Genomic DNA, 25,909 nt, shown 5'->3' on the forward strand with positions numbered 1-25,909 from the left:
AATCAATCTCTGCCTGTTCAATTGTGATTTGTGGTGTAAATCTGAACTCCTTTCAGCTGAGCTAAGAGATGTTGTACTCAAAGTAGCACTGAAGGCATCAAACTATGGAAGGGGCTGATGTGACACAGTATTATATGCTTACAGATGCATGTAATGGCTATAAAGCTGCTGAGTCTGGTAGTGCTGCTGAGTGCCCAGTCTGGAGTTTTATGACTTAGTGGATAAGGTCTAATTATTTTGTTGGTGTAATGGGTAAATGATAGGTATGGGATGAATGAATCCTTGAATCTCAGTCACTGAATCATAGAATGGCTTGTGCTGGCCACAAAAAACCCTTGAGATCATGTAATTCCAACTCCCTACCCTTCCAATGCCACATCCAGCCTGTCCTCAGACACTTCCAGGAATGGGCATCCATGGCTTCTCTGGGCAACCTGTTCCAGTGCCTCACCACCCTCACAGTGAACAATTTCTTTCTACTATCTAATCTAAACTTGCCATCTTTTAGCTTAAGACCATTCCCCCTTGTCCCCCATGCCCTTGTGAAAAGTTCCTCTTCAGATCTCTTGAAGGCTTCCTTTAGGTACAGATGTAAAGGTAAAAGAGTCCTTGATTTGGCTACCAAAGAAATTTTTCATATGCATTGTGTTCCCTGCATTCTCCTTTTACTGTTAATGGCTAGCAATCCAGCACATGGGGAAAAACACTACTTGGCCAGATATAAATCTTCATTGTTTCTTAATTTTCCAGGGGATAATTTCAGAATACTAAGGAAACAGTTCAAAAGGGAAAAAAAAAAAAAAAAGCCTTGGGTTCCAACACATTAGAATTCCAGCCTTTTCCAAGAAATGTTGATTTTATTATTCTTTTAAACAATCTTGGGACAGAGTAGATTAAATTAAAAGTGTACAACAATGAACTGCTCTTTGTGTTCTTTCTCTTTTCTTGGTGCCTTTGAAATAATTAAAGGTACATGTTAAACCCAGTTTAAAGGTAAAGGTACAATTAAAACCCAGTTTTTTAATATGTTGTTTGGCTTTCTCTCTTTCTAGTGGTTTGTTTCCCTTGAAGTCTTTTTCTTTTTCCTGATGTGTTACTCTACCAAAAGATTACTGTAAGAAATCATACATTTATAAGAGTTATATTACTAGTTTTTCTTATTTGAAATTTTAATCAGGAAAACCCAAATTCAACTAATGAAATGCTTATAAGATGTAGGGTAATCAAAAGTACTGGGGAATGATACAATTTTCTCCTTTATTAATGATAGAAAATTGAATACTTGCCAGCCCTCTACCCCAAATTTTTTTAGACTTTTCATGTGAGAAATATTATCTTGACTTTTTTCCTAGGACTACCCTCCAGTTTTGTTGCTGAGCGTGTCATTAGATGGCAAGGAACGTCCCTTTGCCCAGATTGTGTCCTCTCCCAGCATCTTGCCCACCCCCAGCCTGCTTGCTCATGGTCAGAGGGAGGAACAGAGAAAGCCTTGACCCTGTGCAAGCACTGCTCAGCAATAGCTAAAACGTTGGTTTGTTAATTAGCTCCATTGCTAGCCTGATCCTGCACACTCTGTGGAATCTGAAAGCAGCCACGGCAGCTCCCGTGCATTCTCACGCTTAATAAGGGCTCTATGGCCTAGTAATTTAAAAAGAAAATAAATTAGAGGAAAGGATGTGATCTCAGATTTAATTTTGCATTTATGTTGAAAACACGACTGCTATATGTAAGGAAGAGTGTGGAGTTAAAAGCTTAATTCAATATCACAGATAAAAATCCATATTCTCTGGTGAATATGCAAATGACATTTGTGCAGTTTTATTTTCTTATCTGCATGTCTGTCCTTATTTGCTTTTCAACTCTTGCTGTTATTAATTTGCATCTGTACACAACTCAGAGATTGCTTTTTTTGGTGAGAAAATAATTTTTAAAAAAGCTTATTGTTATTTAGTTATTTAACATGTTTTAGTCATTATTTTGGAAATATAACCAAAACAAACACATTTTTAAAATAGATGGTTCATTTCCCAGACTAGACATCACTGGAAGACCTATAAATACACTGCATGTGTCTGTTCCTCTACTGGGAAATCAAATGACGCTAAAATACATTTTGAAGAGCTGTGATGATTGATATCTAAAATGTGGGTTAATTTCCTACACATGTAAATCAGTCTGGAAGCTATGAAAAACGTGATCAAACAGCATCTGATACATAACTAATGACCAGAGAGGGGCACCATCACCACTTCACTTGTTTTAATACTTTAGATGCTCTTAAATGTTATTCTGTCCTAATTACAGTTGCTACAACAATATTACAAGATTGGCAGTGGATCTACTACATTTAAGACATATTTTCCAGTGGCATATCAATGATCTCTTGTTCTTCCAGTTGTGTCCTACAAAATGATTCAACTTCTTCTGTGATTTACTCAAATGTTCCTCATGAACATTTTTGATAGTTCTCATGTATTTTTAGGTTTGCAAGCCATGGTGGTGATCATTACAATTCTGCTTCAAAGCTACTTTTTTATCACTCTCTAGTGCCATTAGAAGCACTCAGCTTCTGCCTTTTTTTTTTTCCAGGAGTTTTTTTGCATCCAAGGGAGTCATATTCAAATCTTTCAATAAGCCTAAAAGTAATTGCACTATCAGAAGTGCTGTTTGCCAGTTAGCTGATAAATTACGAGGGCAAACAAATAAAAGAAAAGGATGTTTAGTACCAGAACAGTACCCAGTTAGAAAGATAATTCTTCTGCTACTCATCACAGGAAAATCACTGTGAGAGCCACTGAACACTGGCACAGGTTGTGTCTAAGGAGTTTGTGCAATCACCATCTTTGGAGATATTCAAATGTCCTCTGGGTGTGGTCTTGGGCAACCAGCTTTAGGAGCCCCGTGTGAATGGGCATGTTGGATCAGAGGACCTCTGGAGTTCTCTTCCCATCTCAGCCATTCTGTGATTCTGTGAAAGAAAATATATTTGCTTCCACACACAGTCCATATCCAAACCAAACAAAAAGCTCCATCAAATTTAAAATGATCATATTCAGAATAACTCTGTGAAAATATAGACCACACTTTTATAATGCTGCTGTATAGACCAATTTATTTAGTTTTAAATTACCCAACACAATTTGACGTTGGAGTTGAATTTAACTTCTCCCCTAGAAATATCCTCAGGATATGTAAATGTGAGCTACATAGGCAAATATCATGGCCAAATCTCTGGAACCCTAAGATATCTGCAAAAATTTATTTTACTAATGCCTAAAACATCCCTAGTTATTCTCACACAGGTTATATATTGTCCTGTTTTGTCCTGGAAGCGATGATGTAAACACTCAGATGAATGCTTAAATTTTAACTCTGGTGAGGCTAATTATAAATTCAAGGATAAATTTAATACTTAATGTATTCAGGAAAGTACTTACACACATGGTGATGGGTGGATGAATGATATGGGAAGGGTCAGACATGGCTGGCCAGTGCCATGGCAATGGGACGGTGCAAAGGCCAGGCTGGGCCATCAATTCATGGTTGGGCCTGGCTCTGGGGAGCCCATGGCCAGGCAGAGCAGGGCTGGGGAAGCTGGAGACCTGTCCTCCTGTTGCACAACTGGAGCAGGGGGAGGGGAGCCCTGGGGGATGATGTGGGGTCCCGGCCCAATGGGCAGCATGGAGTGAGCCCTGGGAGTCACAGCATGGCTGCTAAGGCTGCTAAGGGACCTGAGAACATACATGTCTCTGTACTCTTGACATGCCACGTTTTCATATGCTTAACCAGAGGTTTCTATCTGTGAGTTTTTAAAGACTGAAATGGCAAAGTAGGGTTGGTCACCGTGATGAGTTCTTGCAATGGCAATTCCATAGAATCACAGAATGGCTGAGGTGGGAAGGGACTTCTGGGTGGCCTTGGGTCCAGAGTGTCCTCCTGGACATGAAAACCCAGGGCCAGGTGTCCAGGACCCTGTCCAGGCATCTGGCAGAAGATTCTAGAAAGAAAATGGGATGTATTTTTATCTTGACTCAGGTGTCCTGATCTCACTGAGGGAACCAACTGGGGTGTTTTCAAGCAGTTAGACAGCACTTTGTGTTTCAGACATTTCCTTGTTTCAGTCACTCCTATGTGGTCTCTGATTGATTTCTATCTGATTACTGCTGCAAACATAATGGTTTTTTGGGTTTTTTTGCCATGAACTAGGTTAGATCTCACATATATTTTTGTTCTTTAGATGGTCAACACAGCTGTTCTTCTACACATGCAACTCCAGGGGAAACACCAGACATTGCACTTTATTCTGAAGGCTGATTTCTCTCATGGAAGAGTTGCTTCATAAAATTCTCTTTCTCTACTTGCTTTAGATTGGGGAACTGTTCAGTTAGGTGACATACTGTTTAATCACACAGCAGATGTCCTGTTTTTAGTTTTTCAGGTACTGTGCCAATACCTGAGCAGAACCTGTAGGTTTTGCCTTGCATAGTTGCAGCTGTTTTCACGGCTAAATCCTGGGTTAAAATCAGAGCAGGTATATTTAGCATTTGGTAGATATCTTTTTGACTCTGCTTTCTTTTGTGGGAGGTTGAGAAAACAGGGAGAATCATGACAGTGAAGGAGCTGTAATCTGTAGGAATAGCCCTTCCCAAGTTCTATGGAGCTAAATCCAGGACAGGCCACACCAGCTAATAGGGCAGCACTGGGGTGAAACAAGACAGAGATAAGACAGCCACCTTTACCCCCTTGAACAACAATCTGAGACTAAATTCCAGATGTGACTAGAGAGACTGGGATACCTGGGTAGTGTTTGATCCTGGAGGCACTGCTGATGCCATAGATTTGTGGTGGATTCATCATTGTTGGGATGCTGGTGCAGTTTGGGTGCAGACGAAAGGAAGTTCTGAGGATCTGTAAGAAACAATGTGGTGAGACTCCCACATCTCTGGGGGCAGCTGCTGTGTGTATGCATGCAGGGAGAAATGTCAAGGGCAGGCTTGTGGAGTGGTAGGCTATGCTTGTGCAGAGTCAGAGGGCTATTATGAGCAGACTCCAGTGGGAGAATTAATTCCCATAAACATTTAATTACTGATTTGGGTATTGAGAAAGAAAACAAGTATTGAAAGACTTGGGCAAAACACCTTTATTTCACTTTTCTGAGGCTTAAGTTCACTCCAGATACCATTTTTTCCATCCTCCCAGTCTTCACTCCCCTCGTTGTCACTGAGGCTTACTCCCAGTCCCTTTTGTGAGGTGGTGGGTGGCAGAGGTAGTTTGGATCACTGTACAGCAGTTTCCTTCTGCTGCTCCTTACTTCTTTTCTTTTGCTGCCTCTTATATTTTTCCATTGCTCTATGCTGGTCTTATCCATGGGACTACGGCATATTGTTGGCTCATGTTAACATTGTCCTTCAGAACCCCCAGGTCCTTCTCTGCAAAACTACATTCTATCTTGTTGGCTGCCAGTGCTTGCTGATGCTTCCATGGTGCAGGACTTCACATTCTATCTTGTGGGAACTTCATGGGTTCTTTTTTTGTTGAGGTGCCTCTGAATAGCAGCACAATGATCCTACATATCCACTATTCCTCCTGGTTTTATATCTTATGAAAATCTGCTAAGGATGCAGTCCATCCCATAATCCAGATTATTAATGAAGTGGATGAAGAACATTAGATCCAGTACCAGCTCCCATATATATCCCTATAAGCTCACCTCCACCTCAGACTTTGTGCCAGTGATCAGAGCCCCGTGAGCCTGGCAGTCCTAAGAACCACAGAATAGGACTGATATGGGAAGGGATCTCTGGAGGTCCTGTGTTCCACCCCCCTCAAAGGGGCTCAAGTAGGGTCACCAAGAGCCAATTGCCCAGGACCATGTTCAGATGACTCTTGAATATCTCTAAGGACAGATATCTCTCTGGGTGAGGTGTGCCAGTGCTAGGTCAAGCTCAAAGTGAAAAAGTGTTTCCTGATGTTCAGAAGCAACCTCCTCTGTTTCAGTTCATGCCCACATCCTCTGGTCCTGGCGCTGGGTGCCACCGAAAAGAGCCAGTTCTCTCTGCTTTAGAATAGAATCATCTAGGTTGAAATAAATCTTTAAGGTCATGAAGTCCAACCATCAACCCAGCACTACCACTGTAACCCTTACACCACTAAACCATCACCCAGATTCAGACAACTCTTGGACATCTCCAGGAACAGTGGCTCCACCACCTCCATGGGCAACCTATTCCAATGCCTGACCACCCAAACAGTGAAAAGGTTTTCTTATATCTCATCTGGATCTCTGCTGTCCCAGCTTAAGGCTGTTTCCTCTGGTCTTCTCACTGCAGGCACAGTAGAAGGGACCAGCCCCTACCTCACCAAAACCTCAGGGAGCTGTCAATAGTGATGATCCTGAGCTTCCTCTTCTCCAGACTGTACAAACCCAGCTCCCTCAGATGTTCCTCATTAGACACATTCTCTAGTCCTTTCACAAGCCCTGCTGCCCTTTGCTGGACAGCCCCTTTACTACCTCGCTTCTAGTGTATTTGTACATGGATGAAATCCAACCCTCTCCCTATCCAGAGCCTCCTCTTCCCCAGGCTATAGAGCCCCATCCTAGGCTAAACTGACCCAGATATATATAGTAATGATACCAGATCAAGTTCCTGTATTATGAAATGTGTCAAGTTTTATCAAAGAATGACACAATAAAAAGGATTTTTTTCTACCAAAAGGAATGCAGGCCTTGGGATTTGGAGTTGTGCTTCGGAAGTGGCTCAATTTCTTCATTCAGGCAATATGATCATCCAAGGCTCAGTACTCTAAATCTTACTGCAATAATTCCTTTCATTTGCTTGATAAACCTCAGTTCACCAGTCCTTGCTGGAAGTCCAAATCTTGCATCTGGCATTATTTATGGAATCTATTCCATCAATTTCATTTATTTCACCAGGCATTTACTTATGGAATGAAGTACCAGGGCTGTAACATCACTGTCTCACAGGGAAGCCAAACTGCACAAGCAAGTGGTGTGCAAATCTGTGATAACTCACTGGGACAGCAGGTCTTACAGCTGTGTTATGCATTACCTCCTTTGCAATGTAAAAATAAAATCTTTTTTATTGAAGCAATTTGAAAATCAATGGAAAAGATAATCATTGAGGCAACAGTATTACTGTAACAGAATAAATTCTGTTGTCTGAGAAGGAAAAGCCTATCAGAGATTACAAATTACATAGATTAGCATAGGTGTTACTGTTTAGTCTCCTATGGTGAAATTCCTGCCAGTGTAGGATTGCTGCCCTTTACTGATAATTCTAGTTTACAACAGCAGCAAATTTCTTCTCTTTTCACTAGGAGGTACTTTGTGGAAACACTGCCAGGTATTTTTGACATTATGTGAGGAAGGAAGTGTGAGTTATGAAGGCCCACGAAAACATAAAAGCTGCCAGAATTAAAGGGGAAAAAAAAAAAAAAAAGCCTCTATTGATTTAGGGGTTAGTGGTAGTCAAGTGTGTAAATGGAGCTAATAGGTGGCAGGTACCCAGAGGTGCATGTAGAGAAATGGCTTAATGGGGCTTGCACAACAAATTAGTGGAAAACTCCAGATTCAGTTATTAGGTTACTGTTTTCTGGCCATGTGTCTTCATCATGTGTAGTGAAACATTTTTTAAATTGTGATTTCATATGGTCGACAGAAAAATGTTTGTGTGCTTTTTAGCTGCACAAACATCTCTGCAGTTCCTTCCAGTGGTCATGGAGCACCTGTGCAGGAAACTCTCTAGAGTCCAAACAATGTCATAGCAGCTAAGTGGGAATTCTTACTGTGGAAAATAAAAATGCTACTTCCACAGGAAATTCCTAATCACCTATTCCCATAGCTGCCATAATGCACTTATTGCTACACGGTCTTTCTAGATGGCCATAAATGGTTGCTGATCCAGACCTAACTTGTACTCAGATTACTGATTTTTCAGCACTCATAAATCAGTGTGCTGTCACTGGCAGACACATTTATATCCTGCACCTAGCAAGCTTTTGTCTTAGAGCAGCATTATAGTGCTGCAGAAAATAAACTGTTCTATTAGGAATAGAGTGAGGCTTAACTTAGGTAATAATGAAGAAGAGACTAATATTGAGACACTTCTTGGCTTCTTCTCAGGTTTCATTGCTTCTTGGCAGAACAAAAGTGTTTCAAAATCAGTAGAGTTGGCAAATTGTGCATTCCATTCATAAGGAGAAGTTACTCAGTGATGGATGTTGTACCAAGCTGAGTCTAAGAACAACAGTGCAGCAGGTTGAATGAAGTAATTCTTCCCCTGTGTCCAGCACTTCAGAGACTGCTGCTGGAGCACAATACTCACTTTTGGGCTCCTAAGTACCAGACAGAAGTTTAAATATTGGAATGAGCCCAGCAGGGAGCCAGTAGGAAGCTTGGAGGGTACAAGAAGTGGCTGAGAGAACCAGATAGGTTTCTTCAACCTGTAGAAGAACAGGCAGAGGTGGTGCTGCTCTCTGTGACCCTCTAAATTATGGAGAGATTAAGCCAGAATCTTCTCAGAGTTATACAGAGGAAGGATGATGGACAACAGACACATAAGAATATGGAAAATGTTCATGGTACGTAGGGAAAAACCCCATAGGAGTGGTAAAACACTGGAATAGGTTTCCCAGAGTAGTAGATACTACAAACTCAGGTGTGTAGCTTTCTCTCATTATACTTGCTTTGAGCAGGATGTTTAATCTAGGAGTGCTAGAGGTCCTTGTCATCTATAAGATTTTTTTATATATGGTACTGTAATAATTCTTCATTTCCTTACAGACTACGCTATAGAGCTCAGGAAAAAGTATTTTACAACTACAGATAAACCCACAGCAATTGGACAAATCCTGTCTGATTGATTTGTCTGGATTCAGAATCTGGCCCCACAGTGGAGGGAAAGGAGAGATAGCCTCCAAATCTGTAATCTACCTAGGCAAAGTATTTTTGAAACACTTGCATCAGTAGTTGTACATGTGAAATAAAGGAACTTTCTCAGAGTCTCCAAGGGCTGCAGTCAGCTTGCCCCAAAATTGGGGAATGATGTTGTCTTGAACAGTTTCTACCTGAAGTGCGAGGACTGTTGCTTTGACTGTCTTTCTTCCATTATAAACAGCATTAGGAGTAACAAAAATACCACAGTGTTTTTTAATCCCAACCTTAGCACTTAACATCATAGACCTTTTGCCTTAAAGGAGGGGTAAGATCATAAACATGTACCAGATCCCAGTTGTGTTGCTTAATGCCTGAATGGTAGTCACTTGGGTCATACCACAAAGATAAGGCTATTTTTAAAATTGATATATCCAAGTGGTTGTGTTGTGGAAACTAAGTCTTGGAAGTTGGAGAAGCTGAATGAAGAAGTTTGTCTTTTTTTAAAAAAACCAACCCTTCCACATCCTTGTTGAATCAGTGCTGCCTGAAAGAAATTTGTACTGCTAGAGTTGACATTTCGTAGTTCACTGGGGAGAAACTATGTGAATATATTAATAAAGTCATATATGTTATCATGATAGGTAGAAGTGAAAGGGAAGGTAAAAAAGACACTCAGAGCAAATTATCGTGGTTTATCAATATTATTCTACAAACACTTAGTATTAATGTGTAATTGTACGGTTGATGAACTAAGTACATTTATGAGAGAAATCTGTGTGGTTTTATTTAGTTCATAGATTTTTTAGCAGTGATTTTTTATTTTCTTTTTAATATTTTCTTTCATTTTCCTACCTTTCTAGGGAAGAAAAATACAATAAACCATGCAGTAGAATGACTTTTTCTCATACAGAGCTAAAATAGATGCGTGATAGTTCAAGTAGGGTCAGCTTTTAGTCCATATTTCATCTGAGTCTTTAATGGTCAGTGAAGCTAATGGAGTTATGGTGATTTATGTCAGCTGATGATCTAACCCTGTATTGTGTTGTTTTGTGGTTGAAGCACATGGCTTGGCCTGCAGAGCCTTGTCTTGTTCCTTGTTTGGACAAATGAACACAGAACATCCAAACATAGAAATCATAGTTTGTCTGTGAACTATCTTACTATAAAATAATAAGTTGCCACTGTGGTAAACCTACCATTCAGATTTTTTTATTGTTAGATTCTGCTTTTAAAAACAGAAGGTTTTGGTTCTTCATATAAAAATCCAGCAAATGAATACTGGAACACTCTGCTGTACTTGGCCTTCATCTCTGGGAATGTCCACTCTTACTCTGCTTTTCTGCTGATAAGCTCTAAGTTTTTAAAGCCTTCATTTTGGCAGAGGCTTCATCTTCTGACAGCAGCAATCCTACCTAGGGAAGAAAAAAAGCAGATTTCTCTGTAGTAGTTATCATTCTTTCAGCTCTTTAATAATGAAAATACATCAACCATAATAAAATCCAAATTAATTGTTCAGCTTAAAGTTGTCTTTTCTTGACTGATAGGTTCTTGCTAGAGCCTTTAGTTTGGAATAGTTTCAAAATATTTCTTTCTCTGGTCTTGGTTGGAGATGCAAAATGTCTGCTTTGGGTATCATCAGCATTAAATCTCTGGAGTGCAATAGCAGTTTGTTCTGTACTTTCAACTTTAACCAATGAACTCTGTATCTCAGCTGTTTTTTATTATCTGTGGAAGTTGCTGCATGGCAAAAGGAACTTGGAGAAAAGTGGAGCTTAGCTGTCACGTACCTTATAGCACATCATAACTTGAACACTAGATTTACTCTTGGTTTGCCAGAGACAGAGAGAGGGTGCAAGTATTGGTTACTTAAAAGAAAATGGAAATCTTGACACCAATCAAATGCTCTTTGTTTTGTGCTGGTATCACCAGTGTGACTTGTTTTCTGCCTATGTGCATGTCTGGACATCTGCTTTATGTTACCTCTCCTTGCCTGCTCCCCAAACACATATTTGGGAGCATAAAAATCATTTCTGACAACGTATGATTGAGGTGAGCTGGTTTTTTGGGCTTAAGCGTTAAGTTACTTGATATTTGAGGATCCTGTATCACTCAATCCAGCAATTACAGCAAAATACAAATTTTTAAAACCAATTAGAAGCCTTGTTTAGTTTAAGATTAATTTAAGATTTTCAGCAAATATTGACAGCATCCTACACTGCACATGCAGTGACTAGACTACTGATCAATTTTACACGTCAAAAAAAGATGAAAAAAAACCCTAAGTCATTGTCTAAGAGTAAGAACATTAAAATACTTGAGAAAAAAAAACCTACCTTTTTTGAAAATCAGAACAAAGATTTTTGTTTAAAAAATATTTAATGTATTAACCTCTGAATAACAATAGTAAGTCTTTGCACTCTGAGGAACAAAAGTTCCTTACTAAGATGTGATAAAAATACCTCCTGTATCAAAGGTATTTCAAGCTGAAAAGAGCCTTCAAGTGGGTCTAGACATAATGTACTTGCTAAAATATAATGGATGCCTCTGAAAGTCAGATACAGATCTGTCTTATAGTTTGTACCAGCTGATGAATCTAATGTTCCTTCCACCTTCTAAGTCCTTCAAAATAGTTGCACACATTTCTATAACAGTTCAACAACTAGTGCTGGAGTCTTATTGATGATTTACTGCCCTGTGATTAAATATAAGCAAACAAATGTGCTACGCTCTTTGGAGAACTTTCTGTACATCAGCTAACATTATTCTCAAAGCTAGTTTCTTCTTATTATGAGATTGTTTTCATTTTTACCCTAAAGTAAACCGAATGGAAATTCATGACACTTTTCTTTGTATCATACTTTGTTTATTTGTCTCTTAGCTGAAAGCCAAAGAAGGGTTGCTGAGTTATTTTTCTGTCATTGTTCCCACATAAATCCCTGTTGCTCAATCTCTCTTTGCTTGCTCTGCAGAGATCCCATATGCAGACCAAAAAAGGTGTTTTAATTGATCAGCTGTGGCTTCTTTCCCATGTAGAATCCATAGTGATATAAAGATGGCTAACAGCATAAAAGACCTTGTATTTCTTACCAAGATAGGTTTTTTGACTTTATTTGTATAAATGGTATTCTTCTTATTTCAGCTTATATGGTTTATAATGAATTTTATTTCAACTTCCTGCCAGCTTTAAATAGGTTGCTAAAAAGCTAATGTGAAGAAGTTGTAATCAGATGTCCTCAAATTGAGGTGAAGTAATTATCTGCAGCTGTTCTTTTTGTTTTTCTGCTTGGACATTACACAAGGTGAGGTTTTAGTTTAAATAGCTTTCATCAGGGTACCTAAGTTTAGGCTGAACCTTGTGGAGACTGTTTTCACTTAGTAATGGTGGCTTCAGGTAAGGGCAATTTCTTCCTGAACTAATCAGAGTTTCTTGAGAAAATCTTGCTATGCATTTGTACACAGTCTTTCAGTACCAATTTAAAGTCAAAAGATATTTGAACTGTTTGGTTCCTGTCTTGGGATTCTGTGTGCATCCTGGCTCATGCTAGGTAACCCTCTGAAGAAAAAAACATCTGCAGTGATCACTTGTCATTCTAGGACTTGGGTGGCTTTTACTGCAGGATTTCTTAAAGGTAAAATTTATACTCACAGGGAAAATCAAATACATTCATTTAAGGGATTAAGCAAAATCACCCTTAAGCAAATCACCCTTTTAGTAAGAGCTATAATCTCTATATATAATTTTAGCTTTATTTTTTAATAAATCAGGTTTGGATCACATATCAGTTGTTCTTTCCATGCTAAGTAAAGCTCAATGTTAAGATTTTGTTTGCTACAGATGTTTGCTGGGTCCCTTGTGCTGGTGGGAATAAAATTATTAAAAGCCTTGTGGATAGAGACACACTATCATTAGAAGCTCCTGGAAAAGCTTTGTGGTGAAGTCCTGTGTAATCATACTTGGGAGAGCAATGCTGTAGCAGCTTGGGGTAAAAGAGTCTGGTTTTGGGAGCAGCTTGTATTTAGAATACTTGCAGAAAGCTTTTGATTATATGGGCTCACTCGTTATGTTAATGATTATTTTACAATGAAGATTATAACTTTCTGTGCTTGGGACCATTTAAATGTCTTTGTGGTTAAAGCACCTCCATCTTTTGTCCAAATTGCCATAAAGGAAGATTATAGAACTGATTCTTTTGGTTCATTCTGTACATATAATCACTTCTCCTTAAAACCTGTGGTTGACAAGTTGGTTTGGTGTAAATTCTGTGGTGAATGAACAGTTATGTGCCAAAAGTGAACTTTGCAGTTTATTTACTATCCAACACTTACTTCATAGCACTTTACAGCTAGTCCCATGCATAATTACCTTTTAATGGCACAGTGTGGTACTAGATCCACCTGTAAAGAAACTTTTTTTATCCTGCTGAACTTTTTTAGTCTTTGTTATCACATTTTTTGCATGGGTCTCTTAGTAATTCTTAAGGAGGTTTTGTTTGTTTTTGGTTTTTTTTAATATAAAAATTTGTTTCAGCTCTCTCTGAAATGACAATTTAAAATTCCCAGTTGGATTGAGAAATCCTTTACAGTGCTGTAATACAAGATAATGTGTCCTGCAGAACACTTGACTTCATTCTTGTGTGATACTGGAACTGTCTTGCATTGATATCCATCATTCAGTGGCAAAGCAGAAACAAATCCATGGGGTTTTCCCATGGAGGCCATTAACTGTCATGGCAGATCATTGGAGTTTAATTGCCTTCATCTGTCATGCATAAGATATTTAATATAGAATCTTGGTCCAGATCATCAGATAGGACCACAAAGATGACTAAGGAAATAGAGGATCTCACATACATGGAGAGGCTGAGAGAGATGGGACTATTCAGCCTGGAAGGGAGAAGGTTCATGGGCAAACTTATGCTAGTTTCTAAATGCTTGATGGGAGGGAATAATGAAGAGAAAGTCACATTTTTCTCAGTAGTGTCATTTGGCTGGGTGAGAAGCATTGGGTACACATTAAAAACCATGAAATTCTTATCCAACACAAGACTTTTTTTTTTTTTTTTTGGTACTGTAGAATACTGTCAAACACTAGCACATGTTTCCCATAGAGACTGTGGAGTTACTCAAAACCTGGCTGGACAACCTGTCCTGTTGCCCTGGGCATTCTGCTGCAGGAGGGTTGGACTAGATCTGAGGAGGTCACATCCATCCTCAGCCATATGTATAGGCCATTTGTGTTGTCATGTTTTTTCAATGGATTCTAAGTAGAAATCTAACTTGAGCCTCAAATGCTCTTGGACCAAAATAGTTCTTCTTGCATTCCAGAGTTATAACATTCCATGGGAACAGTATGTTTTTTTTCAGTTTCTCCAAATCAGTGTCTTTCCACATAGGGAACAAGGATTGCTGTCCTCACATGCTGGCATAACCAAGACCCTGTTTTACATAGCACCTGTCTAAAATACAGAAACAAGTTATCTAGTAGTTAAGATTCCTGGTACATCACAGTGTAAAATCAACTATTTAGTTGCTTAAAATGTCTTGTTCAGGCTAAATTTTTTTAATCCTTTGTCTCTATTCTATCTTTCTTCTAGTTCATCCTTTCTTCACTCAGTTTTGGTGTAGTGAAAACTACAATTGGAGCAATTTAGCTTTTTCCTGAAACTAGGAGAAAAGTGCAATTTGCCCCTTTATTACTTCAAGCAGGTTGTCGGGAAAATTGGCTGAGCCTGTAGGCACGTATGTTTTCCATAGATTGTGTCTGGTACTTGGAGTGACTTTTCCTATCATTGCACATCTGCTGTGGGTTTTGCTGGGTTCAGTGCCTTTAGATGAGTCATAAAAGTTTCTTGTGTGCTGTCCCTAATGCTTTTGCTGGCCCAGATAGCTGGAGCTGCTTGCTTCAATGAAGGAGCATTGTGTGAGGGCAGCAGGAGTGTAAACTAGGACAAGAATCACTTTGGCTCTAAGGTCTCCTGGCAGTGAGATACAAACATGTAAAAGGAAGGGGTTCTTTATTTTTACTTCTATAGATGATGGGAAAGAGAGACTAAGCTGCTGCTCCTGCCTCTTTTAGCTGTCACCTTAGTGTGTGCATGGGAATTGTGACAATCAATGGCACACGGCTGAAGCTGAGAGCACCAGGGGAATTTCTGAAACCAAAAAATGTAGAAATGTTATCTCTGCTTTCCTAAAAGAAAGAGAGGGTGCTTTTTGATGGGAAATTTAACAAGTTTGAGGCATTAGGCTATGACTGAGGGTAGGGTGCCCCTGAAGAAGGGCACCCACGTGCATTTAGGAGTGCGAAACAATGCAGGTTCTGCTCCAGTGGCTTTGGATCTTTTTTCCTGGTTATCACCTGAGAACTTCATCATGGGGTTCCATGGGTGGTTAGAAGAAGCCTTCTTGATGCTAATACAAGCAATTGTGAAACACCTAATCTCCTCCATAGGATCAGGGCAGATGGCACAGAACCTCAGGACTTTGGGACAGTGTCTCACTGATGAAGCCCAGCAAGAGGGTGAAAAAGTTTTGAGCTAATCATCAGACAGGTTGTCTATTTTAAATAGGTTTTCTAAAGAAAGAGGCTTCAGTGAGCTGTGTTTGGCTTTTCAACCCATCAGTCCATTTAAACCAAATTTAGCAGTGCCATGAGGTACTAAAAGATGTGAAGTTTTGATTTTCATGAAAATCAGTATCTGTTTTTGAAATGGACTAGCCCCATATTGAGGAAGGAGCTATGTTTAGGTCAGCAGACAAGTTCCAGGCTTATCTGCACATGCATAAATGGCTGAGCAGGATACATATGGAAGAATTTGCCTGAGCAACTGCTGCCCCTTGCCTTGGCTTTATGCACAGGAGCTGTTTGTGTTTGGGAAGGGGAGGATGCAAGGAAGTAGGTCACATTCAAAGAAATAGGCTTTTTTTTTTTTTCCTCTGCTCTTTGGGAAATGTCTTGTGGGAAGTGTATCCTCTGTTTCACAAGAAATGTCTGAGGCAGACAGCCTGATGATGGCTAGTTATCAGAACACAAATGTCTTTGCTTATTCTCTCCTACTAAAGGGCTTCTCTCACTGCCTCAACTTGTTCTGCAGCTGTAGAATAGTTTTACTCAGGTTTTGATTTTATTCTGTCCCTTTAGGATGTTGCAGGCTTAGAAAGATAGTTGATACGGAATATGTAAGTTTCAAGAGCTGTATTTTCTTTCCATTCACAAAGCAAAGAGCTAGCCAGAGAAAACTTCAGGTTTCAACAGTGGTCTTAAAATACACATGGTAGTGTCCTGACATAGTTCAGTCTTCAAGAAATCAGTTCCCCTCACCCAAAGTAGCTGTGTAGCAAACTTTTTGCTAGCTGTTTGAAATACTGAATTATTTTTTATCCTTTTAATGTACCATGCAAATCTGATAGGCAGATAGAAAAACTGTATAACCTGGAGAGTTTATAGCACTTTGTTTCAGTAAACAAACCAACCCGCCAACCTAAACCCCTTCACTATTTTCAAAGAACTTCTCTGTACCTGCTCAGCACACGCTTAGCTCTGTATGTTTGCTCGGGAGAGTATCACAGCTCGTATTTATAATACACACTGTAATATACATCTCGTGGGAAGGTGTGGAAGGGGAAGTTGAAATGGCTCTTTGCTGATGATAAAATCAAAACAAAAACAACTGCCGATTCCCCGGCCAGCCAGCTTGCTGGGACATTTTTATAATTCTTTTACTCTGTTGTTGGAGGACTCCAATTAGCCTCAAACTGGAGATCGCAGCTTGTGTGTGAAACAGGCAGCTGCTGGCACGCAATCCTCCCCGAAGTTGTTTCCTTTCCTTTTTCCTGAGATTTAGCGAAGGGGGGGAAGGGGTTGGAGTCACATGGATACAAAGCTTTTGATTAATGTCCAAGTCTCTGCCGCTGCGGAGGCTTTCCAACCTCTCAGCTAGCAGGGCGAGCTGGGAACCAGTGACCGCTCGTTTCCTCCGGGCTGTGTCCCCTTCCTGACGGGAAAGGAGCGCGCTCTGGGGTGGCTCGTCGCCTCCGGACCTCGGGCGGCCGCGGAGCGGGGTGAGCGGGGGCTGCGGCTGGGGAGCGGCCGGAGCGCGGCCCCGCTGTGTAACTTGGCGGGGTCTTTTGTTGTCCTTGTCCGCAGCGCAGCGCCGGGGCGCTCGGGGGAAGGCGCCGGGCTGGGAGCACCGATCCTCCTCGCCGCACCATGACAGAAGAAAGCAAGGGGGAAGGCAAGGGGGAGAGCGGGAAGGACTTGGAGAAGCAGCTTCGCTTACGCGTGTGCGTCCTCAACGAGCTGCTCAAGACGGAGCGGGACTACGTGGGCACGCTGGAGTTCCTGGTGTCGGTGAGCGCCGGGGGCCCGCGGCCGCTCCGCAGCTGCGCGGGGCAGGCGGGAGCGCCCCAGCCGGGACTGCCGGCCGGGAAAGGGTTTTACCCGCAGCTTTTGCCTAAAAGGGAGGGAGGGTAACAGGTTTTGAGATAGCCGAAGAGAGGTCGTGCGTTCCTCCCTCCCCGCCTCGCCCCCCCATCCCCCGGCCGCGCTTTGGCACTGATGATCCTTCCATCTCCCGGCGTGGAAGCGGATGGGGTGATGGGTTTGGGCTCCCCCAAAACTAAGGGGTGAGGAGGCTTGTGTTCATTTTAGGGTGCCGTAGGGTATTCCACTACTTGCGACAGTCTTGGAAACCCAGCGGTGCAGGGGGGAGGGAGCAGGACAGAGGGGGTGCTGGTGTGCAGCAGCTGCTTGGCATTAAAGCCACATGTGGCATTCACTCCCGTCTTGTGATACAGGGTCAGCTGGGAAGGTACTGCGTTCTGCTGAGCTGTGTCGTGACAGTTTGAGCTTCCTTCTACATTTGACTATCACTGTTGATAGGATTGTTGGTGCCGGGTAATACCCTAGTCAGAAAGGCAGGAGTTCTCACTCAAAAAGCCAGAGGGACAAATTATTGCACAACGGATGTGGCCAGTGTTTCATTTGTGCCTGATCTTGGTAGCATCACTTTAGGGCTCTGTGATAAATATGTTCAAATCAGCTGCTTTGGATTGCAAAAGTATTCACAGTAGCCCCATCATACATTTCTCTCCTCCTGTCCCATGGAAGAGGGGAAATCCTTCCAACTGCAAACTTCCTGCTTTGCTGCCTTGAGAATTGTGGACTTTCTGCTTATTACCATGAAAGAGGAAATTCTTAAGTTGGCTGTGACAGGGAGAATAAAAGCGCAGACATTGGAGTGAAATAAGATCTACAGAGTAGCTTATTTTCTCCATATGTTTATCCTCAGCAGCACCATGAAAAATGGTAAATGGTCCAATGTGTTGAGTTGGGTTTTTTTTAAGTTTAGGATGTATGTTTGAAAAAGAGGCTGTGCGATTATTTTACTTGCTTCCATTTAATGGTCAGGTTTTACCTACTTAAAAAAAAAAACTATTCTAGGGCAATGTTCTTCCATCTTTTGCCTTAACCCACAAATTTGGTGTATGCCAGAGTCTTGGATTTCAGCAAATTTGAAGAGTTTGTAATATCTTTAATTTTGAATTCTAAGGTTTTAAACATAAGATATTTTAGTTCAAGCAGTAAGTGCTCAAGTTTTCCCAAGGATCAGAATCTGTAAGTGCTTCAAGTTCTACCCAGGCAGTGTATTCAGTAATAAGTCTTTTGGATCAAAATGATCTAACTAAATCATGGAGAGAAAAGGAGAAGGGTTGGTGTTAAATACCTGGTTCTACATCAACTTTTCAGATTCATTAATGATTGTGGAGAGGGTTCAAGTGACTGTTCAGAGATGTAAATCCTTCACAGAGAAATGTCACATGTTCTAATTGTACCTCAGTTTTGTTTGAGGAAGCAACCTCTGAGCTTTCCATTGGTCTACCTGCTGGGACTGCTGTTGAGATCACCTGTGGTGGTGGATTTGTGAGGGCCACTGGACTAGGGCCAGTATGGAGACCATCACAGTAATTTTATGTGAGCCATCAAACCCGTCACTGAGTGAGGGGTTTATGTTCCAGCCAGAGTTAACAGCTGGGCTTCCAGGTCATCTCAGTGTCGTCAGTGGAGCTCATTGTGGGGGAAACCACGTTTCCTTTATGACTGAGATGCTGGAGCCAGTTGTAGTCTCCCTTAGAGTTTGGTCAGAGTACCTGCAGTTTTCAGTGTAGTTAATAGGAAATAGGGTATTCACTTAGATAAATGAAAAAAACCCCGTGCATGGCTAGAGAGTGAAGGGGTTATAAGGAGGAAGTGACTTGATGGTCTGTGTCAACATGGGAAATACTTTGCTGGTTTCCCTACACTGGAAACATACCTACTATATGCTAGATTTATTTAGGGTTTTTTTTTTTTGTTTATGTTGTAATTAAAGAGTATTGTTTAGAACAGATTTCTGGTTGATTATTTAAAGTCTTTTCCCCCCCTCCTACTCTATGATTGCTCATCCTCCACTTATCAGTGAAGTGAGAAGTAGCTTGGCTTGTATGTTCTGTCAAAAGTCTGTAACACTGTAAGGTGCAAAGCAGAAGATTTGATATACTTGTAACTTTATTAGATAGAAGTAGCTGAGTAGTCGTTCCCATGTGAATTCATTCACCTCTTCTTTTTTTGGCTTTATGCTGTGCAAATACAGTATATTGTTTTACATCTGCACTCTTCACAAAACAAATCTAAGTGAAAAGGTCTGGTTGTATTAATATTATTCTTTTGTATCCCCTGAATATTCCAGTAATAAACTGTAGTAGTGTTGAGATTTCAGTGAGCAATAACAGAGCAATAACAATTTTGGGCCACTTGCAGTGGGATATGTAAACATATGTGAGGTGGATAAACTTAAGTCACCCAGTAGTTGCAGCAGTGTTGGAGGGAGGAGGCATGCACAGGAAATTATGAGTAAATGCTTATACTTTTTCTTCAGACATTTCATTATAACGTTTAGAGTGTCATTGAAATACCAGAGTTTTTGTTCCTTCTAGCATTTCTTAAAAGTAACAAGTGATGGAAGAATTTTCTTAAGACACTAGAAGACCTTTTAAAACTATATCTGTAGACAGAAGTTTTTATTTTTACTAAGCTACAATATTAAGTTTCTGTTATGAACAATTGATACTTTATTGGCTAAATTAGCAATTGGACTTTTTTTGCTTCTGGATGTTCTTCCTGGTGATCATACCACTTTCCTGTGGCAAAATCTTTGCTTTCCATTGAAAAAGAAGCTTTACTTGCAAAAATAGAGGAAAATCTTATAAAAATGCACTTTCTGGAAGGGACAGAAAGCAACACTTGGTGAATATTTGTGCTGTCTAAAATAATTCCATGTCATCCAACTGTGTGACTGAATAATTAATAATTATCTTGAGTACTTATGGTAAAGATGCTTTTAAAAAGTTGTGACATTATCAATATCTCCTTCATTCTTTATAGCAACTGACCAAATGTCTATATTTACTGTGATCTGTGTAAACATAAGGAAAATTTCCTATGTTGCCCTTCAATCACAAGGAAAGGAAGCTGTAGTGAGGTAAGAATCAGTCTTTTTTCCCCAGCTGACAAGTGCCAGGACAAGAGGAAATGGCCCCAGGCTACGCTAGGGGAGGCGTGGATTGGATATGAGGAGAAATTGATTCACTGAGTGGGTGTTCAGGCATTGGAATAGGCTGCCCAGGGAAGTAGTGGGATCACCATCCCTGGAGGTGTTCAAAAAATGTGCAGATGTGGCACCTGGGGACGTGGTTAAGTGGACAACATGGCAGTGCTGGGTTACTGGTTCAACCTGGTGATCTTGGAGGTCTTTTCCAACATTAACAATTCTATTCTGTGACTAGCTAACTAGGGCAAAACTGCATAAACTTTTCTAAGATTCATTGGTCTGTGATTTTATGCTGGGGAACATAGGATTTTTTAATGAGTGTTTTAAGAAAACAGTTGGGATTTTTTTGTAATTTGCTGAGTGTTTTCATGTGAAGTTTCATGTAGTGTGTAATCAGGGTGCTTACTTGAATCCTCAACATAGCAGTAGTAAAGAGACCAGTAAAACTGTGGGCAGAAGTTGATGAGACATTAAAAGGTATTTAATAGTGAAGAGTTGCTAAAAAGTGGCTAGTTTAATTTGTCACCTTATTAGCTGATATAAGACTTAGGTTTTTTATATTTGTGATTTACACTAGTTGACTGGCCACTAAGGTAAACCAGGCCATAAAAAATTTTAGGATGCGTGTACATATTTGCATATACACATATAAAATGTACATGTGTGTTTTTTGGAAAGAAACTTTATTTTAGAATAGAAATTGGAAATGTAATTGATCTGCTACACTTGGTACTTCAGGGGATATCCATGGAAGTAGAGTTTAATTTCCTATGGCAGAGGTTGTTTCTCTGGCACAGTTTTGTGTTCTGACAAATTTGACGTTGATGGGAATGGAAGCAGATGTTGGCACTCCTGAAAGCCTTCCCCATGGCCTCAGCTGGGGTGGCTAGTTAGATCTCGAAGCAGCTGGGGGAAAAAACAAAGCCAGTTTATTATGTAGACTACAGTATGGTTTACAGAGTCTCTCAGTGAATATATATGTTTCTGCCAGTTAACTCTCAAGTATCAGTTTGATTTTATTACAACCTGCTGTACTATCTTCTGCTTGCCCTAAAGTGAAAAAATGGTTAGTTTTCTTTAAATGTACCCTGTTAAGGGAAGCTGAGTCCTTGCTTTTCAATTGGTATAAAGAGATATTGTTTATAAGGTTTGTTGCACAGCCTTTTCAGTGACTGTGTAGACTCCTCGGCTTCTGTGTTCCCCTGCTGAACGTTCCCTGTCTCTTGGCTCCATAAATATTTCTCTGATTTTTGAGCAGACTAATTATTTGGAGAAGTGATTACAGTAACTGAGACTTCAGGTAACCTTTATAGTCAAATTCAGTGTTACTAACCCTGGCTAGCAATAGAGGATTTATGTCCTGGATGAAAGCTACTCAAATAGTTATGCTATATAATAAAGTTAGATGTTGGGCTTTCCACAAAAAAGAACAACTTACAAATGATCTTTTATGCCTGTGGATTGATACCAAAACAGTGTGACCGTGTGTGTTGTTTTTGTGTGCATGTGTGCATATATCACAGAATAGCTTAAATTGGAAGGGTCCCATAAGGATCATCTAGTCCCACTCACTGAATATGTTATATGTATATCTCAATTACAGTGATGATTAGTGGCTTCATAGTGCTTTTCATAATTGCATTTATATTTTATACAAGGGATTTAAATGAATGGAAGGGAAGGGTTTTAGCTGGCTGCATTTTTTGATAAGGTTGTGTGATTTCCTTTCTCTTCAGGAAAAGAAAAACAACATTCTATGGCTACTTCATCATAAAAAGTCAAAAGGAAGTGCAAACACAATTACCATAGAAAGTCAATATCTTTTCCATTCACTTCCAATTTCTGTTTTTAACTTGCTGAAGTGTTAACAAAAAATGTGAGTGTGGCATTCTATTTTTGACTTTGCTTGTCTATATCCATGGCACCACCTGTGGTCCTTATCAGAGTATGGGTAACTGCTTAAAAGTTGTTTATTTCTTTGTAACACCTGCCCCAAGGTTGAACACTCTGCTTGATGGAGTGGATTAGCAAGAAAGTTTTTTTTTTTTTTTCTCTTCTTCATGTGTGTCTTTACTAGGTGAGCGCAGAATTCATGCAATGTAGGACAATGGCAAAAAGCAGAATTTTTTCTGAAGAATTTTCGAGTACATAGCTTATCTTGTGTGGAATTGGAGGGATTTATGCTAGACAATGACAAATGTTTCAAACTTTTCAATGTATTTCCTCTTACTGCTCTCAGATGCACTTAGATTGTATTGTGAAAAACTCTTCTTTAGGAAGAAAGGTGGTTTGTTGAGCTGTTCAGTGAAAAGTTTAGAATACTGAAAGGAGAAATCTTTGTTCCATAGCATTTAAGAAACTTATCTCTTCTTAAGACTTATTGTAGATTAAGACATAATATTTTGAAGACTATAATATGCTTAGAAGTGTTGTACACCTTCATGATTTATCTGTATTTATAAATAATATTTGCAATGTTCCAGTTATTTCTTTGCTCTGCCTTACAGCTCAGTCCTGATTCTCCTGACACATGTATTTCACAAATTTGTAGTGTGAATTGCTAATTTAGGAGAGGCTACTTGGTGGGCACCATCCATCAAAATGTCCAGGTTTAAGTTATTCTGTGCAGCCTAATGCCGTTGAATAGTACGCTGTTTGCAGTGATTTCAAATATTTATGGAGATGTATTTGTAAACCCTCTTTTCTTGTAAATTTGGTCACAATTTTATGAACACTGTGCTTTAAAACCAGGTATCCCAAGGTTGGTTTGTATTTGGTAAGGTTAGCATGAAGAGTAATTTTGTCCATTAGACAAAGCTGAAGTCATTGTAACAGTATTACAACCTGTGAGAAATGAAAAGTTCATTATATTGGAAACCAAAAGGAACTGTCCTTTGGCCAAAATAAATCCAAACAGGCTGTAGTTTACCTAAGATACTGGTTGGAATGATTTGCCGATCTGTAGAAGGCTATAACCATGTATCTTTAAGCAAAGTAAATGTCCCTGTTTGGAAAGGAATTGGATTACCCATTAATGAAATACAGGCTTGAGCAAGGTAATGAATTTTATTTTAGACTTTATCTTTTTATGCAAGTGTCTTGAAGAACTTCTGGTACTCACATACTCATGCATAATCTTTTTCAGAAATTTTATCTCTTTTTGCTTTAGGACTCAACTCTGTGTGTATTGTTTCAGCTTTCTGTTTGGGATTGAGCAGGGTTATTGCTGTCTTTGGTGAACATGTGGGTTGGTGTGGGATTGGCTACTCCGGAGGAAAGCAAGAATGAAGATAGCAAAGTGGAGTCACCACTCCTGGAGGTGTTCAAGAGGTGTCTGAATCTGGGGCTGGGTGATGTGTTTTAGTGGTAGAGTCCTGTTCCTGGGCTGGAATGACCATGTGCACCTGCACAAGCTGGGGGCTTGAAAGCAGCTTTACGGAGTTTACTCTGGGAGTACTTCTGGACATGAACTGGAATCAATATGAGTCAGCACTGAACCCTTGCACTGCAGGAAAGAATCAACATCCTGGGACTGTTCTAGCAAGGGTGTTGCCAGTAGGTGAAGAGAGGTGACTCTTTACCCTCTGCTCTACATCTGTGAGGCTTCTGAGAGTCAAATTTTTGGCTCCCTAATTAAGAAAATACTTTTACCTACTGACACAAGTCTGCTGCTGACCAGCAAGGTATGACGGGGCCAGGACCATATTGCTGCCAAGAGGCTGAGAGAGCAAGGGGTCTCTTGCCTTGAGAAGGTTAGGTGGAATTTTTATTGTTGTCTACAACTCCCTGATGGATAGATGTGGACACGATGCAGCCACACTCCTCTCAGAGGTTCACAGTGGAAGAAGGAGAGGCCATGGAAGATGGGAACTTCAACGCAGTGTGAAAGGGAAAAATATAGCTTACAAATAAAACTGGTCAAAAACTGGGATAAGTTGATCAGAGACTTTTTAAAAATTTTGTTGAAAGGTCATCTTGGCAAGACTGGACTACGTGTTCTAGTTGGCACTGCTCTGTCCAAGCAGTTGGGCTAGATGACCTCCTTTCCGACCTCCATGACTCATCAGTTTGCAATTTATTGCTATGACAGAAAAAAAGGCTGACTGCCTTGAAGTTTCAGCCAGTTTCAGGAGAACAGAATTTTCAGGGTTGCATCTCTACTTTATTTCCTTTATACTCTGAAATTGCAGTGAAAATTGCCAGGCTGTACTGTTCAGCAAGCAGTTATTAAAAATTTAAGAGAAAACTTACATACATAGTTTTGGGTTTTTTAAAAAAATTAAACTGTATTATTTTTGCTCAGGAAACAGATAATCTGGCACTTTTTTACTATTTTCTATTCAGAGATGTCTCAGTGCATTGCTTTCATTAATAAATCAAACCTGTGTAGTTCTACAAATGGGAAGCTTAGATCTTGATTTTTGGCTCCCTGTGGAAGTTTGTGCCAGAACCAGAAATGTAATCTGATGTCTTGATTCCCAGTTTGCCACTGACAGCAAAGCAACCCTTTCCCTTAATATATAATTGATGCTAAAAGAATGGTTGTCTGCTTAAAATGTCTGAGAAGCTGCAAGGACGACTGTTCAAAGCCAGCTTCATTTTGTGCAAGCTTGATTGCTCCTGGGATTGTCTCATAGGCTGCTCACAGTTGAGTTTATCCTGTTGTAGAGACAGAACTGAGAAATTAGGGGTTGGTTGACACTTATTTTAGACCCCATGAGACCTCCAGATTGTCCGTTGTGCTTTTGGCAGTCTGGCTGCCGAGGCATCTGGCATCCCTGATCAGCTTTCAAGTTCAAGGCTGAAGAACATGAAGGGAATGTGTAGGAGAAACAGATAGAACTGAAGTGAATACTGGATAAAACAGTAATACATTGTAGTAAGGTGGCTTTCTTTATTTCAGTGTAATTTGTATGATGCAGGCCCCTTGACAAATTGATAATCTCTTGATGAGTGAAGCAGAATAAATAATCGAATCCTTGACCTTCCTTGGGAAGTTTTATATGAATTCTCACTTCAAAATGACATTTTGCTGTGGCAGCTGATACTTGTGCCTGAATTTTAAATACATGATCTGTATTGGTATGTTTACTTTCTAAATATATTTTTGCCTATTATAATAACTAGAGCAAGTGACCAGTATCAATTAATATGATGATGAATTTACATTAAAACCATATTTCATAATTTGATCTCTGAAACAAATTTTCAGTTTTCTAAGACTGTTTAAAAGGAGTCATTCCTAGAGTGAGGGATGAATGTGTTCCTGCGTGTTGACTTAAAAATCCCAGTCTCTTTATGTCTAAATCAAATATGTTGTGACAGAGTGATTGATGTCTGGGATGCTATGAATTTGTGCATCTTCATTTTATTTCTTAGTATGTGCTAAGTTACTCCATATCCTTAAATTCTTTGGGTAAGGTAT

General features: G+C 40.0%; 1 protein-coding gene across 2 annotated transcripts in view; it reads left to right on the top strand.

Annotated features, from left to right (window-relative positions):
• The first annotated feature begins 16,794 nt into the window (after positions 1–16,794).
• PREX2 (phosphatidylinositol-3,4,5-trisphosphate dependent Rac exchange factor 2) overlaps positions 16,795–25,909 on the top strand; it is a 170,199-nt gene continuing 161,084 nt past the window's right edge. Inside the window, exons 1-2 of one of the 2 annotated variants that reach the window (XM_059861795.1) lie at positions 16,796–16,957; positions 17,043–17,246. In XM_059861795.1, the coding sequence (XP_059717778.1) occupies positions 17,106–17,246 (141 nt within the window). In that variant the 5' untranslated portion in view covers positions 16,796–16,957; positions 17,043–17,105. Of the gene's footprint in view, positions 17,247–25,909 lie in introns of both variants that reach the window. The other variant, XM_059861805.1, reaches the window with a different exon arrangement.

The sequence above is a fragment of the Haemorhous mexicanus genome, chromosome 1 (assembly GCF_027477595.1).
Source record: "Haemorhous mexicanus isolate bHaeMex1 chromosome 1, bHaeMex1.pri, whole genome shotgun sequence".
Classification (NCBI taxonomy): domain Eukaryota; kingdom Metazoa; phylum Chordata; class Aves; order Passeriformes; family Fringillidae; genus Haemorhous; species Haemorhous mexicanus.